This window comes from Hydractinia symbiolongicarpus, chromosome 5 (genome assembly GCF_029227915.1).
Source record: "Hydractinia symbiolongicarpus strain clone_291-10 chromosome 5, HSymV2.1, whole genome shotgun sequence".
In the NCBI taxonomy this organism is placed as follows: Eukaryota; Metazoa; Cnidaria; class Hydrozoa; order Anthoathecata; family Hydractiniidae; genus Hydractinia; species Hydractinia symbiolongicarpus.
Window position 1 is genome coordinate 14308829 of NC_079879.1, and position 18797 is coordinate 14327625.

General features: G+C 32.6%; 1 protein-coding gene and 1 long non-coding RNA gene across 4 annotated transcripts in view; one reads left to right on the forward strand and one right to left on the reverse strand.

The window, feature by feature from the left end:
- The window catches only part of LOC130644942 (TIP41-like protein), a 32442-nt gene extending 16125 nt beyond the window's left edge, over positions 1–16317 (reverse strand). The window contains exons 1-2 of one of the 3 annotated variants that reach the window (XM_057450743.1): positions 15808–16316; positions 93–272 (exon numbers count right to left, since the gene is read on the reverse strand). In XM_057450743.1, coding sequence (XP_057306726.1) covers positions 93–272; positions 15808–15902 — 275 coding nt within the window. In that variant the 5' untranslated portion in view covers positions 15903–16316. Of the gene's footprint in view, positions 1–92; positions 273–15807 lie in introns of all 3 variants that reach the window. The other 2 variants (XM_057450742.1, XM_057450741.1) reach the window with 2 other exon arrangements.
- Positions 15280–16334, forward strand: LOC130644944 (uncharacterized). Its single transcript, XR_008982647.1, has 2 exons — positions 15280–16026; positions 16144–16334. It is a non-coding gene; the product is annotated as an uncharacterized LOC130644944 (long non-coding RNA).
- The last annotated feature ends 2463 nt before the right edge of the window (positions 16335–18797 follow it).

The following is an 18797-nucleotide window of genomic DNA, read 5'->3' on the forward strand; positions in this document are numbered from 1 at the left end:
ACAAAATACTTTGCAGTAAAGGATATTTCTATACATTATTATTAATATTATGAAGTATTATGAAATTCTAAAATAAAGTAAAGGTTTTAGACCTTTGTTTCTGCCATTCATCAGCTACACCAACTTTCATCAAATCTCGCTTATTATCAACCAATCGCAAAGCATCAATTGCAGTAAAAAATACTTTAAAACCACACTCATTTTTTATTTCCAAGATAGTATCACCAAACACCATTTCTGGGATATCAGGTATATTAAGCTCTCTGATAATTCTAAATAACAATAAGCTTAGAGAAATTTGACTTATTAAAAGTTATCTTAAAGTAAAAACAAGAAAGACATTCGTCTTAGACATCTACGCACTGATTCCAGCACTCTTTTTGCCGTTTTTCTTATCATCTGTTTTAGCCCATTTTTTTTTAAAGCATTCGATTCATAAAATAAGGTATTTTTGTTAAACAATTGTGGCAGTCTAAAAAACCCAATCTATTTATACCACATTTTTCTGCGTTTTTATAGTATACAGACATTGATAAGTTTCTCCCGTGCGATCGTCCGTGCTCGATATGCGAAGACAGTCCCCCACATATTGATACTTACCCGCCTGGCCCTTAATTTAATGCCAGGTATATTTTTATGCTCGGTAGTCGCCTTTTTTTCAATTTATACTTCTCGAAACTTTTGAACTTTTATAATTATCAATCATTCGTTTCTTTTTCAAACCATATTTTTTAAAGTTTTCATAGTTTCCCATCGTTCGTTTTCTTTTTAATTCATATTTCTCAGAACTCTTCAACCGCTGGTAATTTTCACGAGCTATTCTCTTCTGTAACACATACATTTCATTTTTGACAGCAATCGTATGACCACTCTGTAACATTTTACAAAAGTCAACATCACAGGGTGTGGTCCTACCATCTTCTGATGTGAGTTTAAATGTTAAACATTGCATACCATACACAAGGGATTAAAAACCATTTAAATAAGTTGCCTTAATGTACTTCTAATTGCTATCAGGGATCTAAATTCTAATAGCATTGATTGACCATTCTCGATAATCTTCCCTTCATCACCACGGCTGTGAGAAAGAAATGACATTTATTCCACATGATACTGAGTGTATAACCTTCAATAATCAATAGAATCCTATTAGCTTTGGTGCTTTTATTTGCATAAATTGTGTTAAATGATCTAGCATTGTCTAAGGCTAATATCTTTCCTTGACAATATTCCAATTTAACAACTTGGAAGTTTTTATTTTCAATACAAACAAATTTGGTAGCTCCTTTAAAGACAAAAATTGATTAATTTCAAGACTCTTATATATCTTATCACCATCAATAAGAACTTTTAAATCTGCTGTAGTCCATACACTGATGCGTATAAACATATACCATGCAATCGCATATAAAGCATGGCAAACACATTGTCGTCCAGCTGTATCACCAAATCTAATATTTCCCTGGTTAAAGGGTCCAATAACGGATTTCATTATTTTTTATTCTTGTGGGCCAGGTAACCAATAGTAAAATCAGTTTTAAATATGACTGCATCGTGTATTTTGAATGTAAATAAACGCATTCTGAATGAACGAAGCAAGGAAATGCTAAACTGTGCCTCCAGTGATTGTCTATGAGTAATTTTATTTATTTACACAAACCGGAAATGTGTGTTTGGTTTAGCCTTTCTTCGTCTGTGGAAAAAAAAATGAACACATTGGTTAATCTTTTACGCGGAGCCAATTCATGTGCGAGATTACATAAAAAAGTAGCCAAGGCGGTGAAGTTTTTATTTATAAAGCGGGTTGACATTGATTTTTAAAAGATTGTCTTAAGATCTAGCGCTCATAATGTTGTATTTATTATAGTGTAGTCAAGTTTAGGTTAAGATAAACCTATTTCATATTCCTGTAAAAGTTATTGACTAGGTGGCTAGTGTTTGAAAAGCAGCTCTTCAGAAACGAAAAGTTTATTGATTTTTGCGCACAAGGCGCTTCTTTTGCTTTCCGTACAAAACTTTGGCTGATTCTTTCTGCAATTTTAAGTCTTATCGCACATGTGTTGGTTTACTATATACACTGGTTACTGGTTATTTGCTGTTGATTTTAATGTCTGTATTTAGTCCTTATCTTAGTTTTTCAACTATGTTTTTACATTGATTTCATATCATTTTGAAGCTTAAACATTTTGATTGCATCATTTAAGCAAAGAATAGCTAGCTAGATAAATTAGGTGTATTTTGAAAATTCATTCTGCAGACTTTGATTCTATTCTTTTATTCTATATTATTTACAGCAGTGTTGCAAATGGTTTTGTATCTTTATTATGATGATACAAAAATCTTGAAATTTGTCATTTCAGATGATTCTTCACAGTGTTGACATCAATCAAATATATAATTCTTTCACAACATTGTTGGTTACGTCAAAAATATTTTTATTTTTTATTTAAAATGTTTTTACAGGATGAACTAACTATTCAGTATAACATATAAAATATAACCTTTACTGCTATCAAGTTGTTTCTCTTTCTTGTATTATTGCTGTAATTGAAGATTTTTGAGAATCACATCCAAGCTGCTACTTTTTATAAATTCCTTGCCTTTCATAAAGCTACGGGGACACGGCAACAATTTTCATGCGATTGCAGCAAAAAATTGTTTTGTTGCAATCGCATGAAAATGTTTCACTGTGTCCCCACACCAAATATCCTCATTCTGCAACATTTTTCGCTCAAAATTTTTGTTGCTGCAACAAAAAAAAAAAAATTCAAATCAATTTGAATTTTTTGCTGCAACAAAATTTTCATGTTGCAAATAAGGATCAGGAAATTTTTCGTGTCCCCGCACTTTGAGGAGAATTTTTGCAACATTTTTTATTTTAACCAATCAAATTCGTTTAAAAACAAATCAAAACAAAAGTTTTTTAATCACAACAAATTAGACAAGACTAGACAAGACTTCCACATGGCGGAAGATTAAGCGAAGCAAAAACTTTCGGAAGAAGAAAAAATGAACTTATTAAATTTAATACCGAAAACATATCGTTGTAACCATGGCTTTGTCCAAATAGATCGTTTGGATTGTTTTTTCTTTATTTCTTCTTCATCAAGAAGAAGTGCAATAGAAGCGATTATTATACTTTGATCAACTGCAACGGCCATCATTAATCACTGTTACACATGTTTTGGTTTCATTTTCATAAATTTTGTTTCATGCGCACTCATGCAACACGGAAACATCTTTGTATGCGATTGCAACAAAAAATTTTTTGTTGCAATCGCATGAAAATTGTTGCCGTGTCCCCGTAGCTTAAGTGATATTTTTTCCTTATTCACAAATTTGTTACTCAAAATCGCAGTAATATGATGTAGCGATGGTATAAACAGGACTTGCCTATTGGGTTTTTACAGGAATCGATTATTTGCTTACCCAGTGTTGTATATCTTTGTTTTTATTATATACTGCAGTCAATTGTGTATATTCTATTCATGGTTTTTGAAAATAATTTATTGAAAGAAAAAGAAAATATTGATATCTTTGTTATTGTAAAAGTTCTTTACAGTGTTTTAATGTGACATCACCATATATGCAAGTACTGCTGCTACCCCTTGCGATAGAACATTCGTACAAAAGCGTAGTGTTTCAACCGTCCCAGTTTCTTGTTTTATTTGCATTGGCAGATTTAAACCATGTTTTAATCGATTTATTATAAGATTGGATTGTGTGTTCACGCCGACAGGTTTTCATGTTATATTTTGAAATAAATATCTTTATTAGAATAAAATAATGCTTCACCGTTATAAATATAGTTTAAGTTGTAGACATGAGTATTACGTGTATTGAACTGTATTATGAAATTTTTCTTGTGTTATTTTTGAATTAAAACATCTTGAAAGACAACAGGTTCTTCTTTTAATTTGCTAAACTTAAAAATAAAACTTCAAATGATTATGCGCAAAAAAGTGTAATGGAAGTGATTTCGTGATCTCATCTCATCCCAATCTTTAAAGTAATTTTGATTCCAGCGCTCTTACCACTGCAATATAACAATGAAACTACCACATAGCGATAAAACTACTACATAACGATGAAACTGCCACTTAACAATGAACCTACTACATGGCAACAATAGATTGACAGCGTAAAATGGTTATATACTCTACCGTGGAATAAGCTGAAATGACCCATTCGCTTTTAAATTGTACTCATTGACTGAATAAATGCACTGCTTATTCTGTATGCATTGCATCATTGTATACTAAATCTACAATGCTGTTTATTGAATCTACAGCAACTGCCAATATCTACTCACAAAGGCAGCTACGGCATTCCATAGGAACTCATGGTATAAAATGATGCTGGACTTATATTATAGTTGGACTTATATTATAAACCAAGTTGCAGATCCGTAGTTATTGGGTCATTGGAAATCTTTTAGAGACCTTAGTTGAGCAAACGAGTGTCATTCTGCCCAACAAAAATTACCTCTTTTTTACGCTGTCAATCTATTGTTGCCATGTAGTAGGTTCATTGTTAAGTGGCAGTTTCATCGTTATGTAGTAGTTTTATCGCTATGTGGTAGTTTCATTGTTATATTGCAGTGGTAAGAGCGCTGGAATCAAAATTACTTTAAAGATTGGGATGAGAGGCGGGAGCGCGCGAAAACCGCGTTTCACGTCAAAACGCCAAAAGTAAAGATGGCGACAGCTAAAGAAAAACTGCAGAGTTTACTTCGCAGAGCTGTTCTGGAAGAGCACTTCGATAAATTTCATGGAGAGAAGATGACTTTTGAGAACTTAAAATATACCTGAGAAAATAGCAAACAGATTAAAAGAAAGTCAAAGTCATGGACCATTAACTTTGTGTGTTTAGCTAGCAGGATTGCTTAAAAGAAGTTCCAAACTTACAGGATAAGCTTAACCTTGCAAGAGCTGGCCTGGGCTTTAAAAAATTGGACTTGATATTGAGGATGAAGTAAAAACTGTTGTTGAGAAATAACTTCTAATGTCAAATTGGAGAATAACCCATCAGAAACTTTGGGCTATCCAAATTAAAAAATAATGGAGGGTTTGAGCTTTTAAGATGTGTGGCAAACTGCCGTGACCTGGAAGTTAGGGGGATAAGAAATGTTGTTGGTGGAAGTAGTCAGGCCAAAATATATATCCGACCAATCCACAAGTCACTATCTACTGAGCCAGTGAGTGAATTAATATATTCCATCCAAACGATTTCAATATGCTAACCATTAAGCGACTTATTCATATGCTGACACAAGAATTTTCAGAAGCTGTTTCCAACAGAGAGTTTTTCAAGAACAAGTCTATTTACACTTAGTTAAATATCACAGTATGACTACAATTTTTTTCTTATATAATTGAATTTGTATACACATGTTTTGTACACAAGCCTCAAAATTTAAGCTAGTGAATAAAAGAGAAACAATGTACCTGTTGAATATATAATGAAAAAACAATATATCTTACCGGTTCTTAGAAAAAAGGGTATATTAGTTATTACATTTAGATATATTTTCTTACAAATTATATTCATTACCTTAAGGGAATAAATTTTTGCAAGGATAAATTATTGCAGAATAAATTATCATGGAACTTTTTTTATAAATTGGACTCAAAATCGCAAAATTAATTCCCACAAACATTTATTTTCTCAGAGTAGTCTCTAGAACTGTTTTTTTTTACATTTTACATATCATTTATGTGAACAGTAAAAATATTGCAACTGGTATTTTATGAATTATAGATAGAAGGGGGTCAGATACTTCATTTGGTGATGTGTTGATGAGAAACCTTAATTGAGGTTCGCATTAAAGCCATCTATTCAATTTGTATAGGTAATTCCAGATGGGAACAGTATGTTTTCGTTAATCCCTAAAGCCAGCACCTGTGTTAGTCAACTTTCTTTACCATATCCAACTCCGGTTCATAAAATAACATCTCAAGAAAAACTGTAAAGTGCATGATTATGCATTCTTGAATGCTTTACTTTGGAAAGAAGTAATTCATATCATATTTTCTTTCGTTTTGTTTAAATTCATAACTTTATATTGAGTCCTGGCAGCTACTGGTAATACCTTATCAACAAAAAGACAAATGGTTTGGTGACCAAGAATTTGTTGTTGGTTTTATTTTTAAAAGTTTTTATACTCCACCATTTTTTATAATTGATATAAGGTAAATATTTTTTATACTGTTCAGTTTTTTTAATAAGAGACGTTATTTCGCACATGCTCACACAATCTTAACTTTCTCGAGATCTGGAATCAGGCACATTAAAAGCGCTTCGAAAAATTTATTTTGCAGTTTCCCCGTAGTTTTGTTTCTTCCTTGTCTTTTTAGTTTCAAATTTGTGTTTACCAATTTTGCCCAGGATTATAGCTGTTTCTGTGTTCTGTTCATTTTTGAATGGCCTGGTTGAGAATTTTTATATTTTCACAAAGTAGGGATATATGCTAAATCATTCTTTCTCTATTTTTAAGTCTTGTTATTTTTATGCTTTTAAGAAACAACATATATATTTATTTGTACACTATATATTTTATAGACTATGATAGTTCTATATTTTTAAAATATTTCTAATTAAAGTGAGTGAAATTGTTTCACAGACAAAGTAATGAGAAAAAAGGAAAATTTAAAGCAAAAAACTTAGTTCCAAGTGAAAATTTTTGAGGTTTTTGATGATATGACTTTCATACCATGAAGGTTTCTATTTAGTTTTACATTATGAATACAGTATTGTATAAACCAGAACAAAAAAAAATAATCAAGACACACTTAATGAGTCATTTATAACTTCTACTGTTTTTTCAAACGCTTTTATATATACCATAGTTGGCATGATCAATATGAACAGATTCTCGTAATTTCTGAAGACTTGATTCACTAAAAGGACACTGGGACTTTCGAATATTTGTCTTGAATCTTCGTCATTTTCACTTGATATCTCACCCTCAACGCCATAATACTCAACATCTTCCTCTCTTATGTCAATTCCAACAGGATTTTAATACTAACCTGCTACCCAAAACTGTAAAGGTAATGCCTTCGCAGTTCTTAAGCGATACCGACTTCAAGCACTTTTTCATACATTCAATTTATCAATTATAATAGGCAAATATATATACATAGTGAAGATCAGTGATATGTAGTGGATCCAATATTCCGTTTTCCTCTATAAAAAAAAATAAGGAATGGAAAAAATACATAACACAATGGAGCACATCTTCCACAACCTTTCTATTCGATGATGATGGGGCTTTTGCCCGTTAACATGCCTCCACACCCTGCTCCCCTGGAGCTAATCATATAATCAGCAACAAGCACGTTTTCCTTTCCTTTGTCTGAGCGCACTTGAATGGGAAATCCGAAGTCCAAGACTCTGTTAAGGAAACATGACAAAATAGTTTCAGCTTTGTTACTTTTGCAGCATTCTAAAACCAGGGGTAATCTGCTGAATCTATCGACGACACCAATAATTACAAAATACCAGCGAATGAGTTTTTGATTGGTTTCAATATGCCAAAGTTCATTTGGACTTTTCACAATATAAACACGGCGATTTAAACAGCCAGATTTTCTGTTGCGTACTCCTTTTTCATCAACTCTATGCATGCTATCGCGAAGTAGCATCCGGGCAACGTAAACATTGTCATTATATAATATTTGCTTCAACATAACCTCCCCAAGAGCTTGAAGATCTTCCACTTTTGTGTCACTATATAACATCCAGTTCGTTATCAGTAATTTCAAAAAAGTTTCTTTTGAACAGGTTTTATTTCCCTATTCTATAAATTGTCCATTAAGACACAGATAACATGTTTGCAATGGTAGAAATAGAAAAATCTCTGCCGAGTAAGTTCTCCATAACATCCTTTGGAATTTCGAACTTCGAAGGACCAGCAACATTTGTATCTTCTCCCATCAAAACATTACTATGCCATATTTTATACATTCTAGCCTTAACTTCATCATATCTTGTCTGTTAGTCACTTCTAAACTTTCAAACTCCAATGGACTCAGTAAGCAAATATATAATATCTGGAGTGACTTTTTCCTCAGTGAAGTGTTTTGCCAGGTGTTTCCTTCCTAACTTTGAGAGCACTTTTTCTATCGTATTTCAGATGCAGCCATGTTGCACTTGCACACGTGTGTTTTCGTACCTATCGAGAAATTTTGCCTCAATGAAATTCGTTGACAACGAAGCTGCATCAATAAAACTACTACATCACGACGAAACTAATACATAATGACGAAACTACTACTTAACGACGAAACTACTACTTAACGACGAAACTACTTTATAACAACGAAACTACTTTATAACGACGAAACTACTACATAGCAAAAGTAAGCGTAAAATGGTTATTCTACCGCACAATTAGGTGAAATAACCCATCCGTTTTAAAATTGTACTTATTGACTGAATAATAACATCATTGTATACTAAATCTACAACGCTGTTTATTGAATCTACAGCACTGACTGAATCTACTGCAACTGTAAATATCTACTAACATAAGGCAGCTACCGCTTTCCATATGTTCCCCTTAAGGTAACTTTTGTGATGCGTTTAGATACAAGTTAAGCTTTTTCTATAATAACTGACCATAGCTAGCTATGTGAAGATGCAGTTGCAATTTGTATATACACATTGCAATATATATATATATATATATATATATATATATATATATATATATATATATATATATATATATATATATATATATATATATATATATATATATATATATATATATATATATACTATATATATAGTCCTAAATTGCATATTAGGGGGACAAAGCATAATATGCATATTGGGGGGACATTCTATATCTCAAAATGAATTTTTTTTACGATGAAATTTTAATGTTGCAAGATAGGTATAGTCTTGGTAAAAAACACCTTAAACGTATGTTCATATATATTCACAGACACGATTTTCGTGTCATGTGTAAATTGCACATTAGGGGGACATTAACAAGTCCACCTATGCAACATTTTTTAGCACATTATTTTGTCCCCTTAAAGCATCATTTTTCTGCAAAGTTTTATTCTTTGAGAAAATTTTTATTAACTTTAGTGTTAATACAAAAAAGTTGATACAATATGCAGAACCATGGACTGACGGATGTATACCTACGCTTGCTGGTGTGAAAGCGCTTAAAATTCAACGGAATAATTAATTTTCATCATGTTCTAGAATAAATACTCATTTTTCACATTTTTAACTTTATCTATTGACGTCAGTAGTTATTAGACACTGCTCGGAACAGTCATAATTAACCCTCTAAGAACAAAATACACATACATTCTGATCTGACAATGATTATGAGTCTTAAAATTATAGTGATTATTTGTAATTTAAATATATTGTATTCGCGAACTTAAACTCCAAAGTTTTTTAAACAAGGACGAGTTTCCTTCTCTTTTTTTGCATTTTATGTTTTTCAGCTTGCTCGTAATTTTATCGTGCATTTAGTATCATTGGATTTAAACAAACCAATCTCTACGGTGGCCGACAAGTCTCACAGCAAATTAAAATGTTTCCACAGCAAATTAAATTTCTAACGGCAAATTAAACATTTTCCACGGCAAAATGAAAACTTTACGGCAAATTAAAATTATGTTTTGATACTTTTGCCTTGCCATCTACAATTAAACGATTATACGCGCTTCCTAATCGGAATTACGTATTCTTGTTAACGTGGAAAAAAGATTGGGCTCTAGTTTACGAAATCGTAGCGATTATAGTTGAAGAAAGCAGACAGTCTAGTAGAAATATGGATTTTGTCCTTATAAATAAAATGAAGTAGACGAATTGAAGAAGTATTGAAGACTGACAGGCCTTAAGATATCTGGAAAAAGCAGAGTTAGTTCTCTAACTCGAACATAGCAGAAGAAGTGGATGACATTTTACCTCATCATTCGTTAATGATGACATAGCATGGCTGTGCCTGATACATATAAAGGAGGTTTGTTCAACGAGGACGATGGTATCATGTGCTGGCCACCCATGACTTATGGGAAATTGTTTTATATATAATGTTCATCCAAGTGATTTGGTTAGTGAAAAGCCTAAGGCTGAAATACACAAATAAGTTTGAGCTGTAAGGAAAGACGTCCGTACCAAACTTATCGGATATACGCCGCTAAGGCTTTAGCTACACCTACATGCATACTTCCTTAACGAAGTCTTAAAAAAGAAAGAAAATACGGAGCGTCGTATTGTACTTTTAACATTTGAAATTCTATTCTTATTTCTTGATTTTGGACTTTGTATTATGAACGGTGATTGAAATGTGTAGCTCTGGTCGTCTAGCTGTTAAGACACCTACTTTTGTAGGATACCCAGGTTCAAATCCTGGCCAGGGCATTCATTATTTTTATCTGACTTTCAATTATTTCGACGTCACACACAAAAAATGGTGTTTGTGTTCTGTATTATCTACATTATTATTATTTTTTACCCAGGTTAGCCTCCTTAATTCCTATTGGTACTGTTATGAGGGTTACATGTTTGTGGGCCACCGTAAATTGCTACTTTGGAGTGCCAATTCGCTATAAAAAATTCCGCAATTTTTTTTCGTAGATAACTGTTTAGCGTCACACTAGCGTGGCCAAGCCTTTCGATTAAATGGTTATTAAAACGAAGCCACAGATGCATCAGTAAGAATTAAGTCATGATGTACGATCACCCGTGTGGAGAATGATAAAACATCGCAATTATACCCTCCTGCGTCTACAAGTCTACAAACATCGTAAAAGAAATGTTCTTGCTCCTTTTGAAAATATTTCGTTGTTTTTGTAGCACAATTTTGAATACGCAATAAATTGTTGCAACGCAGAAGTGCAAAGTTTAAATTTATTATTCGCGTCGCTTTGAATCTATTTTATATGTATTATGTTGTTAGGAGGGTCAACAAAACAAGACCTAAAATGGAAAATGTTGCTATGTGAAAATATCCCAACAAAATTGTGCTAATTCGGCATTGTTTTCTTCATTTTACACCGATCCTTTATGTCCCCCTAAACAACCAAGCAACAAAGAAGTGTAAAATTTAAAATTATTATTTTCGTCAAGTTTAATCTATTTTATATGTATGATGTTGTTAAAGGGGACAACAAAGTAAGACCTGAAATGGAAAATCATGTTATGTGAAAATAGTCCTCCAATAATAATAATGATGTGCTATTTCAACGTTGTCTTTTTCATTTTATACCTATCCTTTATGTCCCTCTAAACAACCAAGCAACGCACAATTGCAAAGTTTAATATTATTGTTCGCGTCGCTTTAAATCTATATTATATGTATCATGTTGTTATGGGGGACAACAACATAAGAGCTGAAATAACGAATTATGTTATGTGAAAAGGGTCCTACAATAATGTGCTAAGCAACATATAAGTGGTAAGTTTGAAATAATTATTCGCGTCACTTTTAATCTATGTTATATGTATTATGTTGTGAAGGGGGACAACAAAATAAGACCTGAAATAGAGAATTCGGTAATGTTAAGATATTTCTACAAATATGTGCTATTTCAACACTGTCTTTTTCAGTTTAGATCCACCCTTTGTTTCCCCTAAACAACCAACCAACCAAGCAGAGCAAAGTTGAAAACTATTACTTGCAACGCTTTGAATTTATTTTATATGTATTATGTTGTTAAGGGGGACAACAAAACGAGACCTAAAATGGAAAATCATGTTACGTGAAAATAGTCCTACAATAATGTGCTATTTTAACGCTGTTTTTTTATTTTTGACCGACCCGTTTAATCCCCCGAAACAACCAAGCGACATAGAAAGGTTTAATATTATCATTCGCGTCCATTTTAACCTATTCTCTATGTAATCATGTTGTTAAGAGGGACAACAAAGTAAGACCTGAAATAGAGAATTATGTTATGTGATAATAGCCCTTTAATAATGTGCTATTTCGACATTTTTTCTCTCATTTTATACCGATTCTTTATGTCCCCTAAACAACCAAGCAACAAAGAAGTGTATAATTTAAAATTCTTATTTGCGTCGCTTTTAATCTATTTTGTATCCTGTTGTTACAGGGGGCAACTAAATGAAGCCGAAAGTGATTGTAAAAGACTGTGCTTTTTATTCCAGAAACTTTTTAAATGATTGACGTTGTTAAGAAGCACAACGAAATATCTGTTGAAATAAATTTTTTGTTGTGCAAAGACATCTTAGAATATTACATGCACTATTTCATCACTCTTTTTATTATTATTATAAGCTAACTCTTCATGTTTCTTTAAAAATTTTAATAATTTCGAATTATTAATTTAACAATAAGGCTTATGGATCGTTCTTATCATATTTTAAAATATACGATGTTGTTAAGGGGGTCAACAACAAAACTAAATTGAGAAAAAAAGCCGATGTGAACATTTTTTGGATATTTTATCATATGCCATTTAAACAGTGCTTTTTATTTCCTTTGACAACCAAGTAACTTGAGCGTGTAACTCAAAAATATATTTTGTTGGATCCTCCGATAAAATATTTTTATTATACATTGTTGTCAAGTGGGACAAAAGAGAAAAATCTGGAATGGAGTATTATGTTATGTGAATATATTCGTACAATAATGTGCTATTTCGACATTGTCTTTTTTAGTTTGCAGAGACCCATTATGTCCCCCTAAACAAACAAGCAAAGTAAAAGTGCAAAGTTTCAAATTATTATTTGCGTCGCTTTGAATCTGCTTTATATTACCATGTTGTTAAGGGGGACAACAAAGTGAAGCCTAAAATTGATTGTCAAGGACAGTATTTTGTTCGAGACACATTTTAAATGATTGACGTTGTTAAGGGGGACAACGAAATATGTGTTGAAATAAAGTAATAAATGGTGTAAACCTTCTTAAAATATTACATGCGCTATTTTATCACTCTGTATATTTTTATATATTAACTATTTCTGTCTCCATACAATTCCGAATAATAGTTTAATTTCAAATAAATGTTAACTTACCAATAACGCTCAGAGATCCTTCTTAACATATTTTAAATATCCGATGTTTTTAATGGGGACAACAAAATATAAACCTAAAACGTAAAAATGTGCGATGTGATAATATTTTTCATAATAGAAAATTGTAATTTAACACGGCTTTTTATAACCTTGAAACGAGCCTTTGCTGTCCCCTAAGCAACCAGGTATCTAGGAATTATTATTCCAGCAATATATCTTACCATACTGTTTTAAACATATTTTACATATTCGATGCAAAAACATTCTTTGACTAATGCGTTATATAAACGCTGTCTCTTTTATTTCAAACAATACATCATGTACTGTTTCATCACGGTCTTTTATCCTTTTAGAAACGGTCCTGTCTGGCACCTTTCCTCTCCTCCCCCTAAACGACCATCAATAAATCTTGACTCTGTCCTAAACCTCTAGTAAATATACGATGTTATTAACAACATACACACTGAAATAGAGAAATGCGCAATGTTTTCGATAGTAATCATACTGTAAGCATGTGCTATTTAATCCATTTCATCAATTGGAACCGACAATTTCTGTCACCCTAAACAACCAATATCCTCGCAAGTCGTAACTAAACAACAAACATTATCATTTCAATCTTATCATATATAAGACGTTGATGAGAACAAAGTAAAACCTAAGATAAAGAAATAAGCAATATAAAGACATTCCTCAGAGAACAACATGTGACGATGTCTATTATTGTTTTATGCAACTGTTGCATTTCCCTTATCCATAATGATCATACCTATGAACCTTCAATTTGACAAAACGTAGAAGTTGATAAACAAAACCCTTTTAATTTTAAAAGGAACAAAAGATTTCATTGCTTCACTTTCGTGGTTTTCCTTAAAAAATAAAAAAATGGAAACGTATTGCCATCAACGAGTTTAACATTTGATCAACTTTCAGTTGACACGTAGCACGATGAAACCAATTACAGTTCCCGGAAAAAACAGTTGCTGTGAATCTGCAAAGGCGCGTAACCACCCGAATTTTGAAATGTGGCTAAAAAACTACCATTTTCCAACTTTTTATGAACAGAACTACAGACGTAAATGGATTTTTTTATAATATATGTATCGAAAAAGAAAGAAATTACTTTTGTGCCTCTTTATCTCCAGAACGAATGTCCTCCCATCCTTCAGTTTTTATGCAAATATAATATAATATAATATAATGTAATGCAAATATAATATAATGCAGGTTAGGAGGACAACAGTGTATTTTTAGGGAAAATTAACGCCCTTATTCTTCTGGATTTATACCATGTAAAATTACTTTGAGAAAAAAAACTCAATTGGAGACCTGAATGGGACATTAACACACTTCCGTGCCTGCTGTAGCTCCACGAACAAATGTCCTCCTATCCTTCAATTTTTAAGCAAATAATGCTATAAAAATGCATATTAAGAGGACAGCAGTATATATTTAGAGAAAATTAACGCATTCATTTTTCTGGATTCATACATTGTAAAAATACTTTAAAAAATAATAAAAACTGAAATGGAGGACTGAAATGGACATTTAAACATCAAAAATGATGTAAAATTAACGTACCTATAAAAACCAAAGAAGCACAAATTTGCCAATAATGATTCATATGCGAGGAAGAAGGACTAAGGCAAGGCTACGCACAGTTGTAATAAAAAGTAAAATATACACATGCGCTTTTAAGTTTTCATCAAAATGTAAATGTCCACCTAAGTTAACAACAACATATACGAGAATATACACGTCAAATATTCAATCCATGATAATTGAGAAACTACTTTGAATTACTTTAAATTGTTTTTCCAGACTTTTAGTAGTGTCTAAGAGATTAGGAAAATTTAAGCAGCTTAAGCTGAAAATGTCCCCTTTTGCAAGAATTTTACTTTAAAAATTAAGGGGGACATGAAAATGTCCCCCTTAATTAAATGTCCCCGTAATGTATGTTTTTTTTTCACATCTTAAAATTATTGCAAATTATGTCTAACAGAGAAAATTGTGATTTTGAACTCCCTTGACGACCCGAAATTACTTAACTCAAAAAACGAATTTATCAGTAAATGTCGTCATGACAACAAATACTTGTTAAAGAACGTTAAGAGAATCGGTGTGGGTTAAATATAAGAGTTCAAGATTTTTAAATATGTTTATGATTTTGTATTAATGCTTGTTTTGTTTTATCTTATAGATTTAACAAAATATTTGGTAACTTGTACCTGATGATTGTTTAACATGAAACTTGAAGTCCTACAAAAGTACCGTGTATTTTATTGATCTGACACACATAATATATATATATATTATTTACTACAACCAGTTTTTATGGTGTTTTATAAAGAAAAACACATAGGTACTTTTTGGATACAATTGTGAACAAACAAATTTGAAACATGTAGATCGCTAATAGCTGTTGCTTTTGTGAGAATTGAGGCTTATTTCACCTTTTCCAGAAGTTTTAGAATTTTTTGTAAAATAATTATCTTTTTTACTAAACGAAAAATTTGTGGCTGGGCAACCACAGTAGTACTGCCCATGCAGGCATGTGACAGAAAACTCATACAAGACTTCCTTCCAGCTTACATTAGCTAGCTAGCTACATAGCCATTTTGTTTGTTTGTTTTAACTTCAAGAATGTGTGCATATGTACGAAAATCTGCAAACTTTTTGTAAACATTGGCAAGACATTTTGCATTTACTGCTACTTGGCAATCACTCCACAAAATAATCTGGCTAGCTACCTACCTAGTACTAAGAGGTGTAAATGCATAATAAAATTCTCACCTTTCAACATCACTTGACTTTAAGATTGGACCCTTAGAAGCAATGATTTCCCATGGACCGAAAACAAAGTTATCTTTGCTTATCTTGACTGCCATTTTATATTCATACAACAAGCGCACGACTCTCTCATCAACATTATAATATACTTGGTGAAAAATTGAAGCGATTGTTACACGTGACGGAATGCGTATGGCTGCAAAGAAGTTGGTTTGGAGAGGAGTAAGGTAGATTTATGCCAGACAACAATTTTTGTTTTGCTCTAATTTTTAAGATACCATATGCACTATGACCATAATATTCAAATCTAGCTTGGGTGCTAAATTTTATATTTACTAGGGCATCGCCAAAATGGTGAAAAAAGAATTATTTAAATCCCCAGCAAACATCACTAAAAACGAAGCAATCGAGACATTTATGAAAAAAACTGATGTTGAGATTGAAGTTGGGAAAAACATGAAAGCAGTAAACAAAGAACTGCATAATAAACGACTAAATAAAATGAGACAGATACTTGAAAAATCACAAAAGGAAGAATGGAAATATAAAAAGATTGAAAACTTTATTGGGTACTAGTAAAATTGATTGAATGGCATGCCTGTATATGAGAAGAGCTATTGTAGTTTAATGTATGTGTTTAATGTGTTTCGTTTTCCTAGAGTATTCACATACCTTAATTGTATAAATTTTGGCAAGTATTTAAATTGTTGAATGAACAAAATGGAATATTTAGTGAGGATTTAATTTGGTGAATACAAAAAAATGTTTATTTTGGCGGGTATTTATTTTGGCAAATGACACAAAGAAATGAATTTTTATGTCTTGAAATCTTATATAAAAAATAAGAATAAACGTATATATAAACACAAGTTCGTTTTTTGAGGAAAAAAAAATTTTTCTTTTCATAATTAAAAAAAAATATATTTTTTTTAAATCCGGAGGGGATTTAATTTGGCGAACGGTAAATTATGTTAAATTTGGCGAGTATTTAATTTGCCGAATAGTCAGTTATCAAAGTTTTGGCGGGCATTTAATTTTAATCCTCACCAAAATTTATCCACTTAAGGTATTTCAAATAGAAACAATATAAATTGTATATACTGCTTGGTTTCTTTTTTGAAAAAAGCAATTCAAATGTTTTAATTGTCTAATTTTCAATATTATGGTAAAATTTGCACCCTGTTTTTTGTATTGCATCCCTCCAATCCAATCCCTCCAATCTGTAGATTTACATAACTATTGCCTTTCTTAATGATGTGTAGTTTATAGCAAACACATCAGCTGTTTAATAAAATTTTCAACCACTTTAGGGAAGTTATATTCAAGCGAGATGTTTATTCAACCTACACGTTTCTGTTAATTATAAATTTTTCCCTTTATGGTAAAATAAGCAAATTCTAAATACCTTATAGGAACAAATTTTTGCAGTTATTTAATTTCACGTTTGATTGAAAAAGTTTTGCAGGGATTGCAGTCTATGTCACCACGAATCCAACTGCCCTAATATTTCTCTTCCGTTTTTCATGTGCTAAAAATGATCTGTATGCAATTTTGCGCACAAAAAATAATGATGTCAGGACATCAGTTAGGACAATTGTTTAAAACTGTGTTGATGCCTGATTTTAACATTTCAAGATTGATTTTAAAAGTTTTCGTAGTAATTTATATTTGCATATTTAAGCAAAGCATGCGAAATTTAGTTCCCGCAAAAATTTGTTCCTGTAATGTCAACGTACATCCTGACACTAAATTTGCTAAAATAATAGGTTCAATCTAGTCCAGACTAGGATAAATCCACGGGGTCACCCGCCCTTTATATATCGCATTTCATGTTTCCGTAACAGAAGGACAAACAGACAGACGGAATACGACTATTATTCAAGAGACTAGCCGTTAACCCGTGAAAAATCCACGGGGTCACCCGTCCTTTATATATCGCACATTTCGTGTCTTCATAACACGGCGTGTTTCTTGCGCACAAACAGCAGACGGAATACGGCTATTATTAAAGAGACTAGTCGTTAACCCGTAGAAAAATCCACGTCGCCCGTCCTTTAAATTTATTCGTCGCAACAAAGTGGACAAAAATATATCGCATTTGGTATTGGTGCGCATTTTTAAAATTTCATGTTTCCGTTACGGGACGCGGCTTTCGCGGACACAGACAAAATACAGCTATTATTAAAGAGACTAGTCGTTAGCCCGTTGAAAAATCCACGGGGTCGTCCGTCCTTTAAATTAACCCGTTGCAACAAAGTAGACAGAAATATATCGCATTTGGTATTGATGCGCATTTTAAATATTTTGTGTTTCTGTTACGGGACACGGCTTTCGCGGACACACAGACAGACAGACGACGGCTATTATTAAAGAGACTAGTCGTTAACCCGTGGAATAATCCACGGGGTCGCCCGGCGCGTTCGCTCGTCCTTTAAATTTACCCGTCGCAACAAAGTGGATAAAAATATATCACATTTGATATTCGTGCGCATTCTAAAAATTTCGTGTTTTCGTTACGGGACACGGCTTTTGCGGACACACAGACAGACAGACGACGGCTATTATTAAAGAGACTAGCGTCCTTTGCACATTTCGTGTCTTCATAACACGGCGTGTTTCTTGCGCACAAACAGCAGACGGAATACGGCTAATTATTAAAGAGATAGTCGTTAGCCCGTGGAAAATCCACGGGTTCGCCCGTCCTTTTTATACCGCATTGCGTGCTTCTCGCTATTGCGCAGCTAAGCTACCATTTTGCGTGACAGAGAGACGTATACGGGTATTATAATATACTAGCCGTTAACCCGTGGAAAAATCTACGGGGTCGCCTGTCCTTTATATATCGCATTTCGTGTTTCCGTAACAGGGCGCGGCTTTCGCGGACAGACAGACAAAATACGGCTATTATTAAAGAGACTAGTCGTTAACCCGTAGAAAAATCCACGGGTTCGCCCGTCCTTTAAATTTAATCGTCGCAACAAAGTGGATAAAAA